Below are 27423 nucleotides of genomic sequence, written 5' to 3'. Positions count from 1 at the left end.
AGAGAGAGAGAGAGAGAGAGAGAGTAAGGGGGGAAGGGCAAAGGGATAGGGAGACACAGAATCCAAAGCAGGCTCCAGGCTCTGAGCTGTCAGCACAGAGCCAACACGGGGCTCAAACTCACAGTGTGACCATGACCTGAGCTGAAGTTGGACACTTGACAGACTGAGCCACCCAGGCATTCCCAGACTAATCTTTAAATAAGACACTTTTCTTTGGAGCGAATGTTGCTACTAATGATCTCTTAGGCAAATTCCAAAAGAAGCAATAAAAAATAGTATAAAATAAATTTTTGCAAATTTCTACAAAGATCATTTTGTTGATTGTCATTTGTATTACATGATTAGATATCATGTAATATATCATTGAAAATAAAAAGTATGAATAAAAAATATAACTCAAATTTTGTAAAATAAAAAATATATAGATACATATAATTAAAATATATCCAAAAAATCTCAAGGAACAGACACTGAACTGTTATGTTTTCACAACACATTTGCTACATCTAGAATTTGTTTCTGAGTTATCATTGTGCTACTTAAGAATCAAATATGCATATGTATGAAAAATACATAAAAAAACAGAATCAGATTTTCTTGCTATACATACTTGCAGAGGAGTGTTATACAAGGAAGTCAGATAGAACAGAATAAGCACACAAAAAATGAGAAGTGGCTTCAATGAGTGTATAATTTGAAATAATATGCCTGAATAGACCTCTTGAAAAAGAACTCAGTACAAGCCGGCAGAAGGAAGGAAGGAAGGAAGGAAGGAAGGAAGGAAGGAAGGAAGGAAGGAAGGAAGGAAGGAAGGAAGGAAGGAAGATCATTTCTGAAAGAGGCTGAGACGAACATGCTAAACAAAAAACAAGAAAAACTAAAATACTCCTTTTCTTGGTAAAATACCTTAAAATGAAAATATAAAACATAAGTTCTAGCTTTGTCAAATAAAAACAGCTCATGGAATATATAAATATATATAACTCATTAAACCAGTACACAGGAAAGATTGTTAGAGAGTTTGGGAAATAGTATTAATAAGGTTTCTGTATGGCTTTCCTAAAAAGCCAAGTTAGCTTTTATTCATTCTTCAGATGTTGTCTCAAATTTAACATCCTTGTTTCCCAATTAAAACCTTTTATAGCAACATGTATCTACTTTACATCTCTTATTACATTTTATAATTATATATAGCATGTGTGATTTATAAATGACTGTGAACCTCCCCCCTAGACTATAAGCTCCACCATTACATCCCAGGGTCTTAAAAGTGCTTGTTCAATCATTATTTCCTGGAAATCAATATTAATGAGGTTTTGGAATGGCTTTAATTGTTAAGAAGAAAGTCATCTAAGTCTTTAATTGTGTACCAGGGACACAGAAAATGATATCTTGTGATAGTTTCATTTTGACTTTAAGGTATTTCTTGCCTTTTCTGGAGTCCTTGAATGGTATTAGAGCAATTAAAATGATTCAAAGTATATTATATAAGCATATAACAATAAGGCACAAACTTGGAACCAACTGTCATTCAAACACGTTTTGGATGACTCACTTTTACTTAGTTTTCCTTGAGATTCTAGGAAATCTCAATTTAAAAATACATGTAGTTCAAAGAGCCTAGAGATTGTGGTAAAAGAACAAAGTAAACCTATGTGGTATGTTCTGAGACTGACTCTCCCAGATCTAACTGGAACTTAGCATATGATGACATCTAATAAATACCTTTTGAATAAACCAATGATTTAACACATTCAGATACCCAATTTCACACAGCAATTACAGCCTCCACTTTTGGGTTATTTTTGTTTTATTGACTCATATCCCTGGGACTTACATGTTAGTATTTGCTGAATGACTGGATAAGGAAAAAAAAAAGATGATGATATGCCATTACATAGGGATTTTTTTGTTTTAAAATATTTATCATTGTGTTCTTTTTAATTCATCACCATATATTAATTCAAATTTCTCAGTTCAACCATTCCTAATTCCGCATCTTTAATATTAATCTGTTCGTGAATTCTACAAATGTCTCACTTACTAGGTTTTAGGTTCACTAAGAAGGCCATACATTTTTCACTTTCATGTCCTTACACTGAATAACATGGTACTCTACAAAAATGGGTTTCTAACAAATGACTGTCATATAAATAAATTAGAGAAATATAAATTGGGACTTTCCTATTAATAATAAGAAATTCTTTCTGGAGTATTTTGTCTAACTACAAGTATTTTTGTTTTATCATACACAAAAACAAAGATTTGTGTATATATTTTCTTATCAAATGGAACAAAACCATTTAAATCTCTGTGAAAATCTATCAACATTTATGACACAAAATAAACAGTTTTAGCTATAAAAACTAAAGATGTTTAAATGCAAAGTCTCTTACATCAAGCACCCTAAACAGGCTAGTAACTATGGAAAAGGTCAGTGAATAACAACAAAGATTACAGAGATTGAGATAATCCTGTATGTATGTGTGTGTGGGTTTACAAAATTAGTAAATTTAGCATCTAATAAAAATTACAACTTAGGGTGCCAAAGTGGCTCAGTCGGTTAAGCGCCTGAGTCATGATCTCACAGTCCTGAGTCATGAGTCTCACAGATCTCAAGTTCAAGCCCCACGTTGGCTCTGTGCTCAGAGGCTCAGAGCCTAGAGCCTGCTTCAGATTCTGTGTCTTCCTCTCTCTCTGCCCCTTCCCCATTCGCACTCTGTCTCTCCCTCAAAAATAAAATAAAAACGTAAAAATAAATAAATAAATGAATAATTAAAAGAAAGTACAATTCTTGCTTGAATAAGACCAAAGATAGATATTCTCTCCTAGAACAGTGAAAAATGTAAAAATTAGAAGTATCTGTGTCCATCTTGATCATTCATAGTGTTCACATAATGTTCACAGCAAGCAGAGTTTCACAACCTGTTAAAAAGTAACTGCAAGGACTGCTGGGGGCTCAATCAGTTAAGCCTCCGACTGTTGATTTCAGCTCAGGTCATGATGTTCTGGTCCTGAGATCAAGCCCCAAGTAGAGCTTACTACAGAGTGTGGAGCCTGCGCCTCCCCCACTAGTTCTCGTTCTCTCTCTCTCTCTCTCTGCCCACCCCCGCCATCTTTCTCTCTCAAAATAAATAAATAAACTTTAAAAAAAAGTAACTGTATTATGGGGGTACCTGGCTGGCTCAGTTGGTTAAGCATCCGACTCTTGATTTTGGCTCAGGTCATGATCCCAAGGTCATGAGATTGAGCCCTGCATTGGGCTCTGCACTAAGTGTGGAGCCTGCTTGGGATTCTCTCTCTCTCTCTCTCTCTCTCTCTCTCTCTCTCTCTCTCTCTCCCTCTCTCCCTCTCTCCCTCTCTCTCTCTGCCCCTCTCCTGCCCCTACATCCTCTCCTTCTCTCTCTCAAAAAAAAAAAAAAATAACAAAAAGTAACTGTAATATGCAGCCAAAAATAAATAAATAAATAAAAGCTTCAAAATAATTGCCATCCTACACTGCACTTGGCAGAGACAATGTTGTTAAAAATAGCATTACTTGTGATTGTGAATACCTCAAACCTTAATATATAAATTCCAAAACAACACTTCATTACTATTTAAATTTCACAAATAAATCTCATGGAAACCCAAAAGAAACTTTTTAAATTAACTTTTCCAATTACATGGATATTTCATATAAAGTACATTTTATTTTCTCTCAAGTGATGTCATCAAACAATGGTAAAAATGTCTAATATTTGCAAAGTACCTTACACCTTAGGAAATACATACTTACTGATTTGATTCTCACAATTTTGGTACCAGCTATTACCCCCATTATTTCCCAAACCAGAGAGTTTCTAGAGTACAAACTGGGACAGAAACCCAACTCTTTTCATACCAAGTTCAGTGCTTTACCCACTTTTTGGTATTTTTCCTACTTTCTAAAATCTCATCTTTCTTTACGTCTTCCTTTCTTAGTACACCTGTCCCCTCATTTACATACAGCTTTTATAATCTACTACTGGATTATAAACTCCTTGATTGGACTATAATAGGCAATCACTAAATATCTCATAATGAATTCCCCCATTTATTGGCCCCTTTCAGGCAACAGGTATATGAGGAATGAAATGAGATAATTTTAGCTCATGAAAGATTTACCTATACAAATTGAAAAAGGATTTAAACTTCCCCAGTTTATATCATCTTAAAACTTCTTTTTTCAACTAATTTAAGAGCTAAACATTATATAGTGAGAATTAACTAAATAAAATTAGGCAGTGAAAAACCTGAGGCATTTACAGAAATACAGGCACTCTCATGTGTAACAGAGATCTTTGCAAAATTTCAGTGACAGAAGGAAGCTGAATAAAATCTTCAAACGTGAACCTATAACAATGTGTTATTTTTAGAATATATTATGCTATTCATTTTAGTCACTTAAAACTAAAAGGTGGTATTAAAGACAAGGGATAATTTGCAAGTAGACCTTTCCTTTTGGTTTCTAAGAATAATAATTTAAATTCCTACATTTTAAACTATGTGGTAATAAGGGAAATATTTCAGTCCTGTTTAATGTATGACATATTTTTAAAATAGTAGCTGTTAGAGCTTAGTAAATAGATGGAAACATTCATATAAATTTTAGTTTACAGTTAACCAATGACCTTTCCTTCTGTAATTCACATACCATTTTATAAATAAAGCCAACATGGTTACTGATTTTAACACGGAAGTTTATCTACATCCATAACTTAAAGGCACATACAAATTATGAGAGCTTTCCAAGATATGAGGAATGACATACTACTAGAAACAGTAGGTTGGATGCATGAAAGTAGGAAAATATTATTATCAAGGTGAGGTCTGAATACTATACAAAATTAACAATGAATTAATTAATAAATGAAGTGTTTGAGGGAGGCCTTGGTGGCTTAGTTGGTTATGTATCCAACTGTAAATTTCACCTCAGGTCATGACCTTGCAGTTCATAGGCTCAAGCCCCTCATCAGACTCCCTGCTGACAGTGCAGAGCCTGCTTGGAATTCTCTCTCTCCCTCTCTCTGCCTTTGCCCTGCTCACACTCTCTCTCTTTCTCTCAAAATAAATAAATAAACTTTAAATGAATTAATAAACTTCAAAAATAAATTAAATGTGTAACAATTATTTTTAATTTCTAATATTTAAAAATACATATTTCCTTAACAAGATTAACATTTTAGTGAATTTTGGCACACTGTATTGAAGAAATTCAAGACAAAGTAAAACTAAATACTAAACATAAAGTGTCACAGGCATTTATCACAAACTATTCACCCTCTTATTATAATTTTACTGCAATGAACTATGTCAAAATATACATATAAACTAAATTGGAAACGTACATCAACAAATTGTATGATAAAGTGTCTCCTTTGTCCATCAGAATATACAGAAAGGACATATTCACCAGGTTTCCCATGACTTTCTCGCACCAAGAAGTCTCCTTGTTGTTTTAAAAGTTCTTGTGCTTCTATTCTGGGAATTGCACCGTGGTACCAGTCCTGTTCTGCCAGGGGCTTCTCACTTATGGAGACTGCATCAGAGTACTTGAGCAAACATTGAAAAAAAAAAAAAAAAAGAAAGAAACAAATTAGAGAAAATAGGAATTCTTGCTGGTAAAATTTATAGTAATTATAAATACTTCTTACTTATGTTCCTCCTTTTAATTAACTGACTAAAAGTCACATAATGAATCTGAATTTTTCATAATTAAAAAGATATGTATCTCCTGGAGCACAATATTAGCATTTAGTGTTGGAATTTATAATCTTATTCATCATATCACAAGGTAAATCCATAGATTTAAAATTTACCAACCAGATAATTACGATAAAAGGGGTATTATCAGAAAATTTTCACAAAACGACTTCATTTTCATTTAAATTAAAAGTTGAGTTAATTATTTTTATGGGAAAACTCTCAATGACATGGGCGGTAGACTGCCCATATGCTATATTTTAGAAGCAATATCTAAGGCTTTATTAGATGCTGCCCTGCTGTTATACCTTCCCATTCTTGCTCTCATTCCCCTGACTTCCTTAACCATTACCTCTGCCACATGTCTGGTCCTGACCCTGTAGAGCAATGGCCAATAAAGCCTTAGGAGATGCAGTATCACTGAAAATCACTAACATGAAATTACAAACATGTGGCAAAAACAAGGGAGGAATATTAGCCATGAGCATGGCAGGAAACGTCATGAGCATGGCAAAATTATCTGTTATTTTAGGAGGCTTCAAATGCTAATACCGAATAACAGATAACTAAAGAACTAATTATATCTCCTTGAAATTTTCTAATTGGTAATAGATGGAAACAGTTTCTAGTTACAAGTAAAAGGTACATTTTTATTATCCAAAGAACTAAATTGCACTGGATGGTTAAGAGTACTCTATGGCTGAGGTACAAAAATGTGCACTAACTCTTAGGATTCTTAGAACACAATATGCACAATGTCTCATAAGAAAGTAATTTATAAATTTCCTCAATTGTATAAATTGGAAATTAGAATTAATAATAAATGAAAGGCAAATACTCATAGATAAGGTTTCTCAGGCTGACATGATGAACTGTATATAGGGACAAAGTGTGAATCTTTGTGGTAAATGAAAACTAGTTCTGAAGACAGTCTTCATTGTTTTGTACCACTGAAGAGGCCCAAAAGATATTGGTACAAGTTCTATTTTATATGATCTAAAACCCATCCTAATGATTAAAAAAAAAGAACCCTGAAAAATCCCAAATAGACTTCAAAGAAGAGTTCACATTTTGGTTTCTATTACTTCCACTTATGATATACTTAATTCCTTTAATATATACATGGTATGACTTACATAAAAATTTTTTGTAAGGTAAACAAGACTCATTCTTTTAGTACTAATTATGATTAAATAATATTTCAAGAAAATTTTAATCGTGTTCCCCAAAACGGATTTAAAGAACAAATTACATAAAGAACCAGCCACAACTATGAGACAACAGTGCCTTTAAAGACCAATGCATTATTCACACAAAATTAACTCTTCGTGTATACTGATACTAATAGTTTATCATTCTTAAAGCAGGTTGCCAAAATTATTAAATATATCTTTCCCAAAATATTATCACAGCGTATCTCACTATAACAAACACCAACATTTTTACTGTATAGAATATTTCCAAGCACTGCCCATGGCAAAAATTTTTTTTCATAAAAAATCAATAGAACAAGAAATTCAATGTCACCTCTTTGCAAAGAACTTGTTTTTATCATTATCTTTCAAGAAGGTCTACCTATTAGAAAGGCATCGCAAACAAGGATGTCACGTGCCTCATTCCTTACCCTATTCAACTTATCCTCCCAAATTTTGATTTATTTAGAACTGGAAAAATGCAGAGCCTGGAGTATTCATTAAGTCAGAAGGGCATTTGAAGCACAAAAGCTGAGCTAACACCAAGAAATTCATTTAAGGATTTGAATGTGAAGAATCTCTTTGGGGGGAAAAATCATCCTGAAAGAACATCTAAGTTTGTTTATTTGTTTGCTTTAAAAAAAAGAAGTGAATGGGAAAGAATTTATATTACTATTTCACAGGGATTATACACCAGTTGTTTGGATTTATTAGTTTCTTTGAAATAAAGAGCTGCTGTTCCCCAGCTCCTAGACAATATAAAATGTAAGCTGAACTGTGAGCGTGCATGTGAATTACACATATGTAGGAAAGCCCCCACCCATCCCCTGTCTGGGTCTATCAGGTTTTACAGGGACTTCTCTGCAAGCATTGGAAGGAATCTTTTTATTAATATGATTTTAATTAAATTCCAATACAATTTTGCAAGCTTGTTAGTAATAGAAGGTAGAATGTTTCAGCAACAAAATCCAACATCCCAAGAGCTGTCATAATTACATCACAAAGGAAATGAAGCTTTTTACTTCAAATATCAGTAGAGAAAGATTTTTCCTTGTCAGTAAGTTATCTAAAAATTTTGCCCAAGATATGGGGAGGAGGGGGCTTCTTTTTTTAAAGTTATAATTAATCTAATACAATTACTGAGTTATACTTGATAAGACAATCTTTCCTGATTAATTGGGCTAGCTGTTTAGTTATTTTCTCTGGGCCTGGTTCTTAAAGGATAGTCCAGTAAAAACATCCTGGGATTAGTCAAATCAAATAATTGGTATAAATGAAGATGCAATGGGTAGTCAATACTAGAAAATGAAAATATTTTTTTCTTGAGGAAAGAATAAGAGCCTATTTTTTTCTTATCCTATTTCAGGATAATTTTCAAGTACATAAAGAAGATTTGTATGCCTTTATGTCAAACATTTCAGTGCCATATGAGCTCCTTTTTGAGAAGTAAAGAAAAATATTAAAAAAAAAAATCAAGAGTGCGTGGCTGGCTCGGTCGGTAGAGCATGTGACACTTGATCTCATGATTGTAGGTTTGAGCTCCATGTGGGGTGAAAAGATTACTTAAAAAAAATAAAATCTTAAAAAAAATCAAAGTGTAGATTCTATTAAAATTAGGCACTGAAGAAATGATTAAAAAAAAACAACCTAAAGTAAAACACCATGGAAAATATATAAGTAAACCTCTCAAGGAACTTGAACAAGCTAAATAAAACTTCAACACAAACATAAAAATGTTTAATAATTTTTTAATTATAAAAATATATTTAAGTACCTTTTCTATTCTTACATAAATTTAGCCATTAATTTAATAATCTAAGTAAAGAATTATTTCAAATCTAATTTAATATTACATTGGGGTGAGACCAAGTAACTCAGGATTTTAAACATTTCAAAATTTTCATAAATTTTCAAAAATTCCATAAAGACCCCTTTAATTTTATCACTGGAAAATTTGAGATTAGGAATCAAACATCATACACTCAGAGGTAAGAGAATCACCAAACACTTGCAAAAGGTTGGAAAAGGTCTATTGAAAAGGAATCTGCCTGGTGGTAGTAAAAGCTATTATTTTCAGTGAAAGAAAAATGTAACCATAGGTAGAAAATATATTTTACATCATTTAGAGTTTGACAGTTGAATAAAAACATAAAATGAGAATATGAATAATAATGTTGTTCTTGCCACATTTTTTTCAAATTACTAAATAATTCCATTTTGAATTTATTGAATGAGTTAACTCTTAAAACAACGAAAAATAAAAAATAGCCCAGGTATTTGATCTTAATGATCATTGCCTCAGGCTAGACAAACAGGATGTAAATTAAATACAGCAGGGTTCTGTCTTTTAAGGCACTAAGGTCTATCTGTATTCTACAAATTCTAATGTTTTTAGCAGTAAGGTAGAACTTACCACTTTTTTTCATGCACTGATATCTTTAACCAAAATAAAGGTACTTCACCTAATGTTTATCTTCCACAACGAAACTAGCAACAAAACTCTTACTCACAAATTTCTTGATTTGTTGTACTTTTTGAGAACCTGAGTTTGTTTAGTATTTAGCTAATAATATAACTGTTGCCTAGCATCAAAACTAGGCAGAATTACATCCTGATCAGATTTGCATTCTAATATAATTCTTTCCAAAACTTTACCTAAAAAGATAGACAAGTAGGCCAAACTCAAATATTAGCCTTACTTCCACAACTTCCCATTTCCTTGATTGCCTTTTTGTGCACCTTCTTGGATCTTTCATAAGAGACACTATCTCTAGCAAAATATATTTTCTAAAGGTCTTTCATTTTTGTTTTAATGCTTCTGCTTCCCCCTATACGTTCTGATTTGCTCTGACTTTTTTTTCTTCTTTAGTTCCCGTACCCTTCTTCTCTTTATTAGTAATCATTTTCTTTTTTCACTTTAGTATTTTTATCCATTTGCTTTTTCCAATTCTACTCATGACTCTCATTTATCCTCTTTTATCTGATCATTTCACTGCATGTTTTCTACACTTTTATTTTTTCGTTAACAAATATTCTTTCCTTAAGCTCATACAATATTATATATACAATGTGCCACAATATCACTAATAACACATTTAAGTCAATTAACTGTACTCAGTGCTAATTTCATGTTATACATATCAACTAAAACTATTACCAGATCATTCTAATAACTCATATCTCAGGAAATTTAAATGTTCATCATCAAGTTGCGATTGCTTGTGAAGAATACAGTATCAGCCTGACATGATCAGATCATTGCTATAAGCATTTGCTCAAACATATAAAAGAAGAGGGTGCCTGGGTGGCTCAGTCGGTAAGCATCCGATTTCAGCTCAGGTCATGATCTCATAGTTCATGAGTTTGAGCCCCGTGTCAGGCTCTGTGCTGACAGCTGGAGACTGGAGACTGCTTCAGATTCTGTGTCTCTCTCTCTCTGTTTCTCCCTTGCTCCCACTCTGTCTCCTCTTTCTCAAAATAAATAAGCATTTAAAAAAAAGGTCTTAAAAAAAACAGATATTTGCTCTCTATACAGTAAAAGTATAGGTTATAGAAAATAAATCTGATAAGTCTTTCTTAAAAATTATGTGTGATAATGATTCAAAACTAGCAATTCTGAGAATAATACTTAGTTTTCCTAAACATAACTGGACAGTAGAATTCAGTGTATGTATGGCAGTGATACGACGCAAGAATTTTTATTTTTATTTTTCCTTTTTTCTCATTTTCTACATCTTAGTGTCTGGGGGACAGGAGTGACTACAAGGAGGGGAGATAAATTAAAACCATAAGAGCAAACGAAGACAACTAAAGTTTAAAATATATAATATTTAACCTGAATTTAACAATATGCATTGTTAAAGGAAGTACAAGGTTGCTCTCCTAGGCTTAAAGGAGAACACTAAAGAACACAAGCAGTTTATTATGTTATGCTTGAAAAAAACTGCATTTCCCTATGCCAATGGTGGTAGCTAAGCATTATAATACTACTAGCATTATATCACTGTATGACTTAAACATAGCTGAACTATAATTTTCTAATTTTTTGAAAAGAAGCGAGCAGGAAAATCTTATTTGCTATATTATTCTATATAATGGAAGCATATCTTTATTTTCCAATGTTCTTATTTTCTAAATTTTAGTATGAAGTGATTCTAAAATTGAAATAGCATATATGCCGATACAGTATAGAAAAATATGAATCTTAAGGAGGCAAGAGTTGAATAATTTAATAATTCTTCTGAATTATTAAGAACAGTTATTTGGACCAAGATGTGCTTTATTCTGGTTTTAAAGTACATTTTTCAGAGAGTGCTACTATTAGAAAGGCATTATACACTTCATAGATCAGTGATACAACTAGTACTCACAAGGGGATGTAAGATGGAACAAGTTGTTTGCTCCAACACTTGCTAGGGAAATCCTGTAGTAAAAAGAGGGCTCTGAGAAAGGGAAGTATTCTTGATATGGCTAGAACAGATCTCATTAAATATAATGTGGCTCTAAGACTTCCAATGGAAATGGACATGCATGGTTACAGTAGGCTTCCAGATTATGCAATTAATCCTAATATCTCTGGCCCTGACTTCAGAAGCAGTCTCTGAGAAATAGTTCTTAAAGCAAAATTATAACCTCCTGCAGCATGGGGAGATGCTGGATGTACAGTAGTTCTCTGAGTCCAAAAGCACTAATGATTGGTTATTTCAAGCTTCTAGCACATTGAGAAAAAGAACACATTCTTGCAGCTGTTATATTAAAATACTATTCTGATCATAACAATAAGTATTAAACATACACCATCAGATGCTATAATTCGATTAAAGCCAAATTCATCTATCACCTAATTATCTTACACTCTCCCTGCCATCAACATTGTTGATGGAAGTGGTATTCCATGAGACTGTCTTCAAATAAGCTCTACATTGTAGCCACACTATTAAATATGTTGAAATAAATAGCTATGGCAAGTCCAATGGGAATAATATAAAGATTAATACTAATTTCATTTCCCTATGTAAAATGTGATTAATTTCCTTATTTTATCTAAAATTATACTTATACTTCTAATTTTTATATGTTCATTTGAATAAAGAAACAGTGATTTCATAGTTGTTACTTTTTTAGGATTTTAAATTAAATGTTCCCACACACAAAAGAATGGATTTGGACCTCCGCTGTGTACCATATACAAAAATTACCTCATAATGGATCAAAGACCTATATATATAAGGCAGAACTATAAAACACTCATAAGAAAATAAAGGTGAAAATTTGTATGGTCTCGGATTAGACAATAGTTTTTTAGATATGACATCAAAAACATGTGCCAACAAAGAAAAATGGAGAAATCGGACTTTGTTAAAATTAAAAACTTTTGTCAAAGGCACTATCAAGAAAATAAAAAGATAATCTGCAAAATGAGAAGAAAACATTTGCAAAGTATATATCTGATGAGGGGTTTGTATGCAAAATATATAAAGAACACTTATAACTCAAGAATTAAAAAGCAATCCAATTGAAAAGTGTTCAAAGAAAATGAACAGTCTTGTCTCTGAAGAATGTATACAAGTGGCTAATAAGCATGTGAAAAGATGTTCAACATCTTAGTCATTAGGAATATGCAAATAAAAGATATACCACTTCACATCCACTAGTATGACTATAATTTTAAAAATTGAAAATAACAAGTGTTGATGACATTGTAGAGAAATTAGAACATCCATATACTGCTAGTGGAAATGTAAGAGTGCAACCACTGTGGAAAACTGTTGGGCGGTTCTTCAAAAACTTAAACATAGAATCACCATATGACCCAGCAATTTCCAGGTATATAACGGAGAGAATTGAAAAATACATGTTCACGTAAAAACTTGTACATCAGTGTTCACTGCATCATTATTCCTAACAGCCAAAAAGTGGAAGCAACCCAAGTTTCCATCAGCTGATGAATGGCTAAGCAATATGTGATAAATTCATATAACAGAACATTATCCAGTCATAAAAAGAATGAAGTATTGTCACATGCTACAACACAGATGAACCTTGAAAATATTATACTAATTGGAAAAGACTAGACACAAGAGGTCACATATTATAGGATTCTATTTATGTGAAATGCCCAGAACAGACATATGCTTCAAAAGTGGATTAATGATTGCCAGAAAATGGAAAAAGGAGAGAACTGAAACTAACTACCATTGGGTATGGAGTATCCTATAAGGGAGATGGAAATGTTCTGGAAGCCAACAGTAGTGATAGTTGCACAACATAGTATACTAAAAACCACTAAGTGTACACTTTAAAATGGTGAATTTCATGTTATGTGATGTGTACCACTATAAAATATTTTTAATATGCTTAAGTATGTAATTTTAGTAAGTTTTTTTATAGAGAAAAAATCATTTAGAACAATAAAAAGTTCTTTGTTTTATATTTATCAAATAAGAATACTCTAAAAAATACCATATTGTATCAGAAAAAAATTTTAATTATGATTAAGTAGTCTCTAAGACTTAGATTATCACACTTAACACCTGAAACCTTCACATTCATACTAAGACTCAAGACCTCAATTACTCGTGTATTTGAGGGGAAAACCCCTCCTTCAAATAATGTTAAGATAACTAACATTTTAGAGAAAAGGTTGTGCACATCTATTCCTAGTGAAGAATAGCGTCATAAACCGCAGACTGACTCAATCTTTTTGGTTCATGAGCTTACTAAATAAATCAGGGAATACCAAAGGGCACTTAACTGATAAAGCAATGATCATCTTCAGCTTGAAGATGCACCAACTGGGCCCTGAGGAAGTGAACATTCTCTAGAATTCTCAGTTACAGAGAGAGCATTTTCTTAGAAGAAATGGGCATCTCATAGCTTTGAGGACGTTCATAATTTATGAAAAACCGATCACAATGTGTATTTGAATGAGGTACATGCTTTGTGGGAAAGGCACTTCAATTTATTTCAGCTAACAGCAGTTTGTTAACACCAAACTTTTACCTATGTCAGTCACTGTCAATTTGGTAATTTTACTTAAGAATAACGTAAAGACCATTTTTAAATGGAAAAAATAACATGTAAATACCTTCAATGATTAAAAAGTTATGATTTGTACCATTAATTCATTAAGATTGTGCATATTATGTCTGACGTAATTTTAGGATAGCCAACTCTATATAACGTCATCATTTTGAACTAACTGGATTTCTTCTGTTTCTATTTGTAAATGAGCACGTCTTTCCATACATAAAAGAAAAAACCCTCTCACCCTCTAATCGACCCTGACTTATCAAAACAGGCTCTGGAGCCAAAAGCTGAAGTTCTCATAACTATGACCTTCAAAGTGATGAATGTAACTTGAAGCCTCAAAAGCCATGGCTGCATTCCTAGACAACTGTCTCCAGGGCATCCCAGGTTGTGGGGAAAACAAATGAACAAATATTGGGAGTGTTCGCCCATGTCCACTATCAGAGAATTCTTATTTTTCTGTCACTAGCTAAAACTTGAAGCTCTAAATTCCACTCTCCTAATTTTACACCTAATAACCCTGAAGATAACCTTGAGTTTATAATAAGCCTTTCTTCTCAAGCATGTAAAATAGTTTACTAAAGGAAAATTGGGCAGAGGGATCACCTTTCACAAATTAGCTCACCAATAAACTGCTACTAGTTGCTGGCAAAAAGACCACTCACCTAAGTGAAACAAAGGTGAGTCAATGACAACTATGTCAAGTGTTTCACTGAACTATTTTCATGTTAAATAATTTTATGAAGTGCAAATGAGGTATTTGAACGTTTCCTTTTAAGAAGTGATGTTCCTTTTTTTTCCTCTTTTTGAAGAACAGATCTGAACATTTCCTTTTAAGAACTATTTTTTTCTTTTTAAAAAATGTTTTAAGTATTTATTTTCAAGAGCTCTTCTTTTTTTTCTTCAAATAAGTTATCAAAACCTGTCCTCATAGTCTCCAGAATTGGCCACAGATTCCTAATCAAGTCTCTTATACTTTATTTTGAACATCAAATCATAATAAATTAAGTCCTATGAACTACTATTTATCTGTGAAGTTGTAAGTCATTAACTTAAGAAAACAAGAGTAGGATATGGGTCTTAAAAGAGACTTACTCTATCATGCAGTTTTTGCCTATAATTATTTTTATTTTCATTTGCTATTAATGCCACAGGAAATGGTCTGATGAGTTCACAGCCCCTCCCTATTGCCACAGAACACATCTGGATATCAGAAATGACAATAGGAGCGTTGAAGGCTAACACTGAAGTAGAAAATCTCTTTTATATAAAAATATAATTTTCTTTCTTTTTAATTAAAATACCCGATGCTTTGCCTTAATTGTGTATAAAAAGAATGTTGCTTGAGTGGAATAAATATGGGAACCCGTGTTACATATTCAAAAGGAATCATAGCAAATAAAATCCAAAATGTGACATTTTACTAATCTATAGTTAGGAAATACTTTGTTTTTCTAAATAAGACCAGGTCACATTATTTTAAACAGCTAAACTTTTAAAGAACAAGAAATAATATTAAGATATTATGATGTAGAAACTTGGAAAAGATGGGAGGGAAAGCACATAATTAATTTGTACTGAATATTGTTGTTTTGATCATCATTCAGTAAGACCATCATCTTAAAGCTCTATTGTGAATGAGGGATAGCTAGGAAAAAAAGTTTGATAATTTAGTTTGAAAGATAATGAAGTAAGAAAAATACTTTAAAGTTTTATATATAAATGGAAAAAGAATATACTTCATCTTGTTTGCCTATGGCTGTTGTTACCTAGAGATTTATAATATTCTATGCACCACAGTGTTATGCTAAACCCAAATTTCAAACAGACTTGAATAAAATTAAAATGTTTTTAAAAATATGAACATGCATATAAACTGATATTTTCAAAAATACATAGATAATAATTCCTATCATTAAAAAATGTTTCACTGGAAAATAAATTTTCTATGCTCTTCTTCTAATAAAGCCACAAAATACATAAAATGTTTCCTAGAATTATTTGTCTGTAGTACAAGAAGTCTGCAATAAAAGTTTATTTCTTTCCTCCCATATCAGTGTTACATGTAATTTTACTCTATACATATATGAATAGATTAATATGCATACAAAAAGCTATATAATGTACCTTGTTTTCTATTTGTAAGGACAAATTTACATACGATATTCACTGTTTATCAGAAAGAAGCTAAAAAAAAAAAAAAAGAGAGAAGAAAAAGAAAGAAGCTAGACAATGACTATTTTCAGTAGCACATAGAGTTCATCCTACTTACTGTTGAAGAGCCCAGTGCAGATTTTGGAGACCTAATTATTCCAGCAATTGAATGACGAATAGATTCAAACTTGGAGAGCCTCTCCTTTCTTTCCTGGAGAGATTAAGAGAGAAGCCTTCAGCAATAGTAAACTAGTTTACACACATCTCTGCTGGGTATTTATGTATTTATCCACCGCTTACCACATCTTCCAACTAAATAAAACATAATCCTGAAATTTAAGATGACAAATAATCAAATGCATATAAACTCTATAGTTTTTTACTTTCCTGGTCCCTCAAGAAATGTCTTGATTTGGGGAGCAGTAAGAAAGAAATAAAAATTCATAAGAGGAGAGAAAATGAGAAATGCAAAGGAAATTCATGGGAATTTCATGGGAAATTCAAGTATTAACATGCAGGAGAAGAAAAAAAAAAAGACAATTTAAAAGGAACCAGTCTAACACAGATTTCAGATAGCACTATAGTTGTAAGGGATTTTCAAGAAAGAAAATAATAGGGAAAAAAGAGGAGAACTATATTGAACACATTTTTTTTAAACAGTGAATCCCAGGGCTGCCTAAGTAGCTAGGAAATTTCACAAAGATTCACACGATCATGATGACGATGATGATGACCCGATCACTGAAGAAGGACGATGATGAAAAAGTAAAACAGGAAGGGGATAATGGTAGAACTCCACTAAGGGAAGTCAATCCAGACTGCTACTTGCTTTAGGATAAATATTTCCAAGTATCATGCACCACAGTTGAAGGAAACTTTTCCTGAAAATTTCATATCTTCAGATCCATTTAACAAATGCAAGTTAAGGGTTGGGTAAGAGGGTAGAAAAGAAGAAAAAGAAGAACAAAAATGAAAAACAGAAGGTAATAAAGAAGCATGTGTGAGGGCTTGTAATGGAAGGTGGTCAATTTTCCAATAATGACTACATTTCAACTGTTAATCAGCAGCAGGCAAAAGAACTCAAGACCTTATTGCCAAATGCTGTATTTCCATGTCTTCCATCAGCTGTGATGCTCAATTTTCCTCATCCCTGGAAAATAACTAAAGCAGGCCACAAATAACATCTTCTGTTTCTTTTGTCTCTAACATGTTGGGTATGTGTCTCTCTGTAGTAAATGCAGACATCTGTAGCCATATGCTCTCTGATAAACACGGTAGTTTCTGAAACTCAATTTCTGTCTCCCACTTCATTTACCTTTCATTCTAATAGTTGCAGTACTAATATTCTTTTCATTCTACAAATATACACATATTAATCATTTAAAATAATCTTACAAATGGTAACACATGTATAACACATAGCAATACATTTATATGTAGTATATATTATATGTAGTATATTTATATGTAGTAATATATTTATAGTATGTAATATGTTTACCCATATTTATATTTATAGTATAATGTATAATATAATGTGTTTTCATAGAGTGATTTAATTATATATAGCACACATACTGAAAAGTACTGTAGTGGCTATGGTTTTCTACTCCCCAGCTCAAGTGGGGAATTTCTACAAGAACTGTAAGAACTGAAAAGCACATGAGAGGTTATGCAGAAAAGTAAAAAATTCAGGGGAGATTTTTACTTATTAGAAAGCATTTTATTTGTATATGATTTAATAATATGCACGGAAACAACAACAGTAATTCTCCTCAAGCTACATCTTGGCATCAAATCTTATGACAGGAAAGATAACCATTTCCCCAAAAAACCTTTTGTTAATATTAAAAAAGAAATCATATTCTTAAGAAACCAACACCAGATAAATTTAACGGATAGGTCCAGGTTGGGGTAAAGAACACTTCAAAACCTGCTTCTTTTGTATTAAGTGGTTTTGTGTGGCAAAGGGATACAACTAATAAAAAATATATATCCTTTCATTCAAAGGCACTCTTTAAGGACGCCTGGGTGCCTCAGTTGGTTGAGCATCCAACTCTTGGTTTTGGCTCTGGTCATGATCTCACAGTGCATGAGTTCAAGCCCCACATCGGTCTCTGCACTGAGAGTATACAGCCTGCTTGGGATCCTCTCCTTCTCCCTCTCTCTCCTTCTCCTCCATGCTCTCTCTCTCTCAAAATGCATAAATAAACTTAAAAAAAATAAAGGCACTCTTTAAATAGGTTGATCTAAAAAATGTATTATCACAAAACAATAAGTAGACTTTAAGTTTTCTTACAGGAAAAATTAAATACAAATAAAGTTTACACAAAACTTTAACCAGTGTCAGCTCACTTGGTGCCCAAATTTCCACAAATAAAACGTGAAACTCACTTGCCAAAGCTGGTCTACATAGCATTATATATCAACTTTAAATTATGGTCACATAATACCTCAGACTGTGCTGAATTCACTGACAGTTGATTTTTATATCAGTGAATTACAAGGCTACTTCAGAAATTAAAACTGAAAATCTTCCCTTCAATTACCACGGATACAGTGACTAATACTACCTGTAGGCCTGCTAGGGCTGGCATTGATGCACTCCTTTTGCCCACCTCAAGTTATGACAAGGTGAAGAACTTTCTCCAGATAATAAACACAAGCATTAGCTCCAGCAACAGGATGGCCCCTCACAGTGGAGGGAGTTGGGGGTCAGTGAAGGGGGGGGGATATGAGGGGTGATATCATGAAATAATATTCTGATGAGATGCCCAGAAAAATGTCATAAGTGTAGCTGTAAACCTATCTTGGAAAAAAAGTTCTAGATGAGGTATCAGTTTCACATCTCATTCAAAAATAGTTTTTCATTTTCATTATTTTAAAATTAACTGAAGGGTCTCACAATTTCTGTCTCCCGCAGTCTCTCTCTCCATATATATATGAAAATGTTTCATAATAATTAAAAGTTTCCCTATTATCTATTTATAAAAAATAACTCTAGGAAGCAATACCTAAACTACTTACAGTTCAAGTAAAACTATCCCTATCAGGTTTTGAAATTATTCTTCACTAAAAATCCCAAACTGCAATAAAAAGCAGGCTCTCAGGTTACCTCCATCATCCTCTGCTTACTGACGCACAAGCAAAGATAGAAAAGGCAAGAATCAAGACTTTGCTGATGGGAGTAACTGACAAAAATCAGCAGCTCTACCAAATGACAACATACGTACATGGCGTAGCAAGTTACAAATTAACGACTTGAACCAAAAAGCAGGTTAAGAGTTCTCAGAGCAAGGCTCCTAAAGGAAGCTCTAAGGTACAAAGAATAAGGTTTTGATGTCAGAAGGAATAAAGAGTATGAATGTGGGAAAATTACTTCACTACATAGGCTCTCAGTTTCTATATCAGCACACAGTACACTGGACTAGATAAAGTCTTCATTTCAAAATTTCTGGGACCATTATTCAACTCCCCACTCATGTGTATTGCATTGATCACTGGCAAAATTCCCAAAGAGTTCCATGTATCAGGCTGGCTAGTTACCAGAGTTACCTCCCTTAGAGCCTTAAGTCACATTCTCCCTGAGGCGTCCTCAAACTTGACCTCTGAAAACGTGAGACATGCCACAGGGACGTGTTTTATGCTAATAATACGTCATTAAAATAATAACCAAATATTATTTCTCACAGGCTTCTGTAAATAATGCCAATCTAATAACATTCTTAGAAGGAACAATGAAAGTAATTATTTGGCCCTATAGGAACAGTCAGATACATATTCAAATCAGGAGGCAATAAGGATCAAGAAAAAGATAACATTCATGCTAAGCTCCAGGCTGAGTGCCAAATATCTTTGAGACTACTTATGCAAAGCTGCCACGAAATTTGGAGGGATTTTGTGAGAAATAACTACAGGAAAATTATGACCCCAGAGAAGATTGTCTCCTGAAAAAACTTCTAGTCTGTTGATAAATGACTCCATAATGTAAATGAAATACTGCAAGTATCGATATGTCCTTCATAAAAAGGAATGCATTTATAAATAAACAAATAACTTAGTCTTTTGCAGGTGTTGATTTGCTGGGGAGAAGGAAGAATACAGAGTTTTTATTCCCATCAGGATATAGAATTTAAGTACTGAAACAGTTTGTAAATGATTTATTTTAGCAATTGGGGTCTGACTGAAGACAAATCATTTAGAAGCGTTCACTGCCTAGTAACCTAGTTTGTCATGCTGTTTTTCTTTGATGCTTGCATATTAAGAATATTTATTAAAAGAAAGAAAGACTGCTTGCTAAGCCAACCATTTTCATATTCTGAAATAATGAAATTGGAAACCAAATGTGCAAAACGAACATTTGAATGATTATTAATATTTTGTCTTAAAATAACAATGCTAAGAAAATTTACAGTATAATAGAACAGAGTTCACTGAAACCGAGGGTGTAAAATGTCATATTGTTCTTCTTGCTTTCTTGACCGTATATCTCTTAACTAAGATGTCTCTAGGGAAACAAGACCCAAGCAAGACCCAAGCAAGAGGCTAGACTCATCTTAACTGAGGTTCTGCCTGTAAAACAAGTAAGGGACATAATAAAGCAAGACATGTATCTTATTTGCTTAAACGAGTAAGACAAAGAATGCATTAAAATGAGAGCAAAAGTACTATTTCATTAGAGGTCCCTGTGTCTAGAAATCGAGGCACTTTGCCAACTCCAGACACACTTGCACAAACTCCCGAGCTCACCACTCTATTTACCAACTTGACCAATGTCTCTTCAGATATGTTTTTTACTCCTGTCTCTTTCTCTCCTCTCCTTAGATTCTAAGGATTCATCATGTGTATGTTCATTCACGTATCACCTCGTGATCTTAAATACTGTTTTTCTTTACCTTTCTGTTCTAGTTTGGATACTTTCTATCAACCTGTATTCACATCTCAGTGATCTACTACTGATTCCATTTAATAAATCCCTTAGTTCTACTATATTTTTCATTTCCAGAATTTCCATTTTTATAGCATCAAAATCACTGCTGTGATACCCCCATCTTTCACACACGTTGCCCGTGTTTTCTACTAGATCCCTTAGCGTTTTAAAAATAGCTAAAGACATTGATAATTCCAATAACGAGGCCACCTGCCTCTGTTTCTTTTCTTAGCTGTGAGTCACATTTCTTATTTCTCTATTTCTCTTTTTAGTGTTGCATACTTTTTGATTGTGTGCTGAATGGTTTGTATAAAAGAACAGCAGAATCTGAATCCAATAATATTTACCTCAAGAAAGATGAGCATATGCTCCCTTTTCTGTCACGCTGCCAGGTTGGGGCTGTAGGTAACAAGCTGGGTCTGGCCTTTGTTGCAATTTAGTTTGAATCAGTTCACCACCAGCTTCCAACATTCTGAGAGCTAGATCAGGAATTTCCCTTCAGCTAGGAATGGAATCTGAGCCCTGACAAGATTCCAGTATCCTGATTAAGCTTCAAAGTCAATCCACCAGCTTTAGGAACTATAGATGATCTCTCCAAGCTTTGCAGTTTCTTTGGGGGAGTATTGGGGGAGTGCTAGAGATTTCTCTTTGCTTCACACCCACTACTGTATGTATCTAAGAAGATACCTTACAGCCCTTACATATGGTCTCCTGTGACTTTCCATATCCAAACTGGATACAGAAATTCATATGCATTTTATAAGACAAGTAATCTATTAGTCATCTTTTTATCAGCCTTTATTCACAAACCAAGAAAACGTACAAAGATACAAGTCAAGGATCTTCAGTATGACAAAGAAAAAAGCCATTCATTCATCAAAAGTTACAGAGACTTGTGTCCGACTACCATCTTCCAAGGTAGTCAATTACCACAAAAGGCCTTCAGTGTTCAAGTCTATACTCCTCAGAAGATCATTTGAAGGCTTAAACTCCAGTCAACTAAAAAGTATTCATTCTTATTATTTTGGTTTGGTTGGTTTTCTTTTGTTTATTGCTTTTGGGGAATAGGGAAGATGAGTTAGACTGGTTTTATATTTAGAGCAGAAGACCTTTGCCGGATATTATAAAGTCTACTATATATATACTTCAGTTTTGTATAAACTATGTTTTAAGTTTCCAACTTCATCTAAAAAGTTCCCTGAATGGTTTCACTTTTTCGTATCTCATACGTGCACATGCATCAGTAATCCTGCTCTCAGTTCAGAGAGCCTTTTGTTACTGGAAGTAGTAACTGGGAATGGTTAGGAGTTTTAAGGCCTCAGTCAAGATTTTATTTATTAGAAACAGAAACTGTGGGACCTAAAAAAGAAATCCCAAGATTTAATTTAAAAATACAGAATATAATAAATTTTAAAGACAGGAATGTGGTGCTTATAATATTGCACATCTATTACCAGCAAATAAAATCCAACCAGGAGATCTGTATTAGAAGTCCATTGGGTACCAGGCACTTGTCTCACCCTCAGCCCTCTGAGAGAAGTTGCCACATTATAGGACTATTGGAATTGACTGCCTGATAATGAGGTCAGTACAACAGAGGGTGGAGCTGAGGAAATGATGACAGACAAATTCTTGATGACATGGTTGGAATCTCTGGATCTATCCAGGTACATGAGTAGATAAACTCTCTTCTGTGCTTTAACTATACTGCCTTGGTTGACTATTACATGGAACCACTACAGCAGAGTTTCCTAGACTATCTACTAGCAATTAAAGATTTCCAATAAACAATTATAAAAGTCACAACTGTCACTAACAAAACAATATACTAACTTACCTTTCTATGTTTTGGACATATATTTACTTTTAATAGAAAAACAAACCTTCTGATATTGAAATACACTAACATAATTATAAATTCTTTGTAAAAAAACACTTATTGTGTTATGTTATATTTTGTTGTGATAATTACTTTTGTTTATTCCTATTAATTTAACAGTTTCAGCACATGAAATTCAAAATAATTGCTCAACATGTTTGGAAAAACCCTTGTTTGGATGATTAACAGATGTTATACCACAAAAGGTTCAGTAGTCCCATAAATTTTAGAACTGCTCTATTAATCAAATTTAAATAGGTTTCTTAGATGCAGTATGTCTCAGAGCCTTAGTCACACATTAGTACATGTACTCTTTTTGGGAAAGAAATATTATTCTGCAAAATTCATTTTCAAGAAACATTATCACAAAGCTTTCATTCTGTGGGGTTAGAAGGGGAAACATTTTCTTCTACTTTACATCACTCATGGTTTCTTGGATATTATCATCACATGTAACAGTTCCAAATTAACTAATGAAAGCACCTCTCTTTCTGGTCACAATCTCTTACCCCATTAGTTTGCTTTCAACCAGTACCACTATCACCATTTTTCAACCTCACTGGACCCTAAAGCTTTGAGTCTTCTTCTTTCTCCCAATCAATCACCTTTCCTTTCTTCTCTTCTCTCTTTATCTAACTGAGATGCCATAATATATCATTTCAGTGATGCTCTTGCCAATACTCTAAATCCTGTGCTATTCTATCTCTTAGTTGCACCCATGTAACAAACCCCAAATCTGGATAGTTGGATAGATCCAACTATCTGCTCTCTCTCTGAGCATGCACTCAAGAAATTCATCACAGCTGGAGAGAATCACATGATTATTACTTTCTAATGGGTCCCAAATATCTGACAGTACTTCTACATTTCTCCAGCCAACTCACTTCTTACTCTCCCACTGTTATTGTCAAACCTTTCCCACCTTCTTGTGCCTAAAACTGCCCCATTCTACCCCCTCCAGCTTCTTTAGAAAGAAACTACAAGTCAGAAATCCCTTCATCTTGCCTTTTCAGATCTACAGATCTATTATTTCTCTTCCCTTCTAATCTGTTTCCCCATTTGGAAATATGGAGCTGTCTCTCATTTGTGGCTGACCTCTCTACTACTACTTTATATTTCATCCCCTCCTGCTCTCCCAAGAACATTAAATGTTACAAGAATCTAAAAGATCTCTTTCTCTCTGAAAACTTGTTTTTTTTTTTCCTATTCCATCAGCTTTTATACATGTTTAAATTGCTCTTATAGGAAAAAAAAGGAGAAGCAGTAAGGGAGAAAGGATGGAGAAGGGTAGGGAAGGAAGGATGAAAAGAGGAAGGGAACTGCTCCCTTCAGCACACACCCTCCTCCTGCTACTGCTTATTCTCCATAAACAAAATTCCTGAAAGAGTTATCTATGCTTCCTGTCTCCACTTTTCTCTCCTCCCACTCATTCCTCAATCAGCTCCCATTTCGCTTTCATCTCATCACTCAAGCAAAGCACATGCTTTTAAGAAACCCAACAAACTTCATTTTACTAATCTGACAAAGGACATTTCTTACTATTGTACTTGACCTCATGGAATAATTCTCCTCTATTGACCATATACTCTTACATGAAACATTTATTGCCCTGACCCACTCTCCCCCTACAGGCAAAACATGATCATGGGCTTTCAAGATCCACTGGCTTCTGGTATCCTCTCTCCTCACTCTATACTTCCTCCCTAGGTAACATTTTACATGTCCCAACTTCAATTACCACCTAAGCCAAGCCCACTCAGGATTTAAATCTCCAAATGAGATTTTACCATTGAGCTACAATCCTATATATGCATGTGTGTGTATATATATATATATATCCTATATATACTAATATACACAGGTACATACCTATATAAATAGGTATATATATATGTACATATACATACATATAGGATATATATGTGTATATATGCGACTTCTCTACTTGGTTACCATAAAGACAGAAAAAGTCAACATATTTCATACTGAACTCAAAACTTCCAAGCTGCCCTTTTTTGGGAGTCTCTCATTTCAAGGAATGGTATTAATCATTCTGTTATACAAGCCAGGATCTGCAAGCCCAACCTCACACTCACAATATAAACTCCAAGAGGACAGAAGATGTTATCACTTTGTTACTAAAATTATCTAAACATTAAATAAATGTTACATATTAATGACATTGAAGCAAGACAATAGCTATCAGACATCATTTAATAAATAAATAAGAGTAGGTTTACTTGAACTACTCTTTTGTGCTAAAGAACCTCAAAGGCCTCTTAGGAGAAAAACAAAACGGACAGGCTGAAATTAACCAGGCATTCCAATTATACATAACATTCTAACTCATATTGACTTTAAGAAATCTGCAGGTATGTCTGTTTGAATTTTGGGAAGCCCTCAAAAACAACAGAAGACTATCTTAGGAGTCGAAATATTTTTCCCTTTAACATTTTTTTTAAAAAATGGACTCTTCCAATGATTTTGATTTAGAAACTAGCTGTGTTCAGAAATACCTCAAAATTTTGGTACAAGGAACATTTAACTTATTAAAAACAGGTTAAGGAATGGCATAATATGTATCCAGAAATAAAAATGTATTATTTAATCATAATTTGCCAATTAAAGTTAAATACTACGTCCACTGGAAATCTATGCTAAAAAGCTCAGTACCGGGTCTCCATTTCTTATATAATAGGCTCTAATCTGCTTAAGATAATAAAGCACCCACTGGATATACTGGTGTTTTCAGAAGCTCATTAACTATTTCATCAATGAGCAAGTAGTATAGAATCAACAAAAATGAATAGCATACTAAACTAATGGCCTCGAGTAGTCAGGCATAATTCCAAATATCATACTTGAAATCAAGAATATTTTTGATTAAGTGTCTTGATCCAAAGCACAATTTTTCATCTGAAAGTTAAAAATGGGTACTCAGCACATAACTATATCAAAGGTTTCACAAAATTATTAAAAGTACAAAAATGGTCATTATTATTTAAAATGGTATTTTTTATTAAGCAGAATCATTACATTGAAGAAAAAGTTTAAAGACTGAGAATTTGAACATTCACTAAATCTCTTTGCTGCTACTAAGTTCCCCATCGATTTTATAACTAGTTTTGGCCATCTCTACCCTTACAGAAAAGAATATTGCAATCTATACCTATTTGAAATGCTCATAGAAAAAAAATAACAAATCTCATTTTCACCCATCAGCTTGAGGCAAAGGTTCTATATAGCTCTGACTATGGCGCTGACTAAATCCCCAAATAAGGCCTCTCTAGAAAGGTTTCCTGTGGCTAACTCATTTAAAGCAAAACCTTGTGAAGATTCTAATAAAGTACATGAAAAGTTATGAATGGTGCTTAACTTTTTATTCCTGTTGAGTGTTCAACCCCACACCATTCTTTTTGGTGCTGATTATATATTTTCTGACTCAAGCTGTAATTAGAGTAAAAAACTGATTTGTTGAATTAAAAGTGGCAGCGCTGAATATGGAGAGGCTCTATTTTATTAAAAGAATGGCCAAAGGGAGTATATATTCTTAGGCATGTCTTAACTAAATTTCCCCATGTTCACATGACCTACATATCTTGTAGAGTGTAACTTTTAAAGGAACCATAATTATTTTTCACTATCTTTAGCCCTTTGTCAGGCTAGCTGTCCTATTTCAAGATATACTGTAAATATTCTCTCCCTGCCAAGCATTAATTTCCCACCTTATAAGCAGCTGCAATGTGTTTTATCTGAGATCCAGAAGAGGTTAGGGAGAAGAAACTTTCCTATAAAGGAAGAGGAAAGTTGCTACAAATATTTGTCATGTCTTCTTGTAATCAGATGAATTCACAATTTCTAGGATAGGCAAGAAAAAGAGAAAGCTGTTCAGAGCCAATCTAGGCCTATTTAACACTAGCTGCTAGGCCCGAAAGCCCACAGCAAGCTCAGCGGATTTTTTTTTTTTTTTTTTTACATACCCATGAGAATTTGAATAAAACTCTATAGGTGTAGGGCATTTGATTCTAAGACATGCTTTCACGGCGTTAGACAGTGCAAAAATTCTTCCAAAGCCCCACAATACCATTTAGCCATAATCAACAAGAGTTTTTCAGTAGTCAAAATTCACTCCTTAGAGAGTATTTTAAACCTCCTTAATTCCTGATAAATTCACATTACCATTTAAAATGCAAAGAATGTAGGGTGCCTGGGTGGCTCAGTGGGTTAAGCGTCCGACTTCAACTCAGGTCACGATCTCACTGTCCGTGAGTTCGAGCCCCACTTCGGGCTCTGTGCTGATGGCTCGCAGGCTGGAGCCTGCTTCCGATTCTGTGTCTCCCTCTCTCTCCGCCCCTCCCCCATTCATGCTTGATCTCTCTCTGTCTCAAAAATAAATAAACGTTAAAAAAAAAATTTTAAATTCAAAGAATGTAAAGTACTCTAACTGATGTGATGCTGGAAGAAGACAGGCATTCCTTTTTCTAATTTTCAGTGTAAGGAAAAAATACCATTGA

At 33.6% G+C, this 27423-nt stretch overlaps 1 protein-coding gene across 6 annotated transcripts in view; it reads right to left on the bottom strand.

The window, feature by feature from the left end:
- FER (FER tyrosine kinase) overlaps positions 1–27423 on the bottom strand; it is a 447367-nt gene that overhangs the window by 239298 nt on the left and 180646 nt on the right. For 5 of the 6 annotated variants that reach the window (XM_045500490.1, XM_045500498.1, XM_045500506.1 and 2 more), the window contains 2 exons: positions 16219–16311; positions 5370–5573 (listed from right to left, as the gene is read on the bottom strand). In XM_045500490.1, coding sequence (XP_045356446.1) covers positions 5370–5573; positions 16219–16311 — 297 coding nt within the window. The remainder of the gene's footprint in view (positions 1–5369; positions 5574–16218; positions 16312–27423) is intronic. The other variant, XM_045500514.1, reaches the window with a different exon arrangement.

Source organism: Leopardus geoffroyi, chromosome A1 (genome assembly GCF_018350155.1).
Source record: "Leopardus geoffroyi isolate Oge1 chromosome A1, O.geoffroyi_Oge1_pat1.0, whole genome shotgun sequence".
In the NCBI taxonomy this organism is placed as follows: domain Eukaryota; kingdom Metazoa; phylum Chordata; class Mammalia; order Carnivora; family Felidae; genus Leopardus; species Leopardus geoffroyi.
The sequence above is the reverse complement of the archived record's forward strand: the minus strand, read 5'-3'. Positions and strand labels throughout refer to the sequence as shown.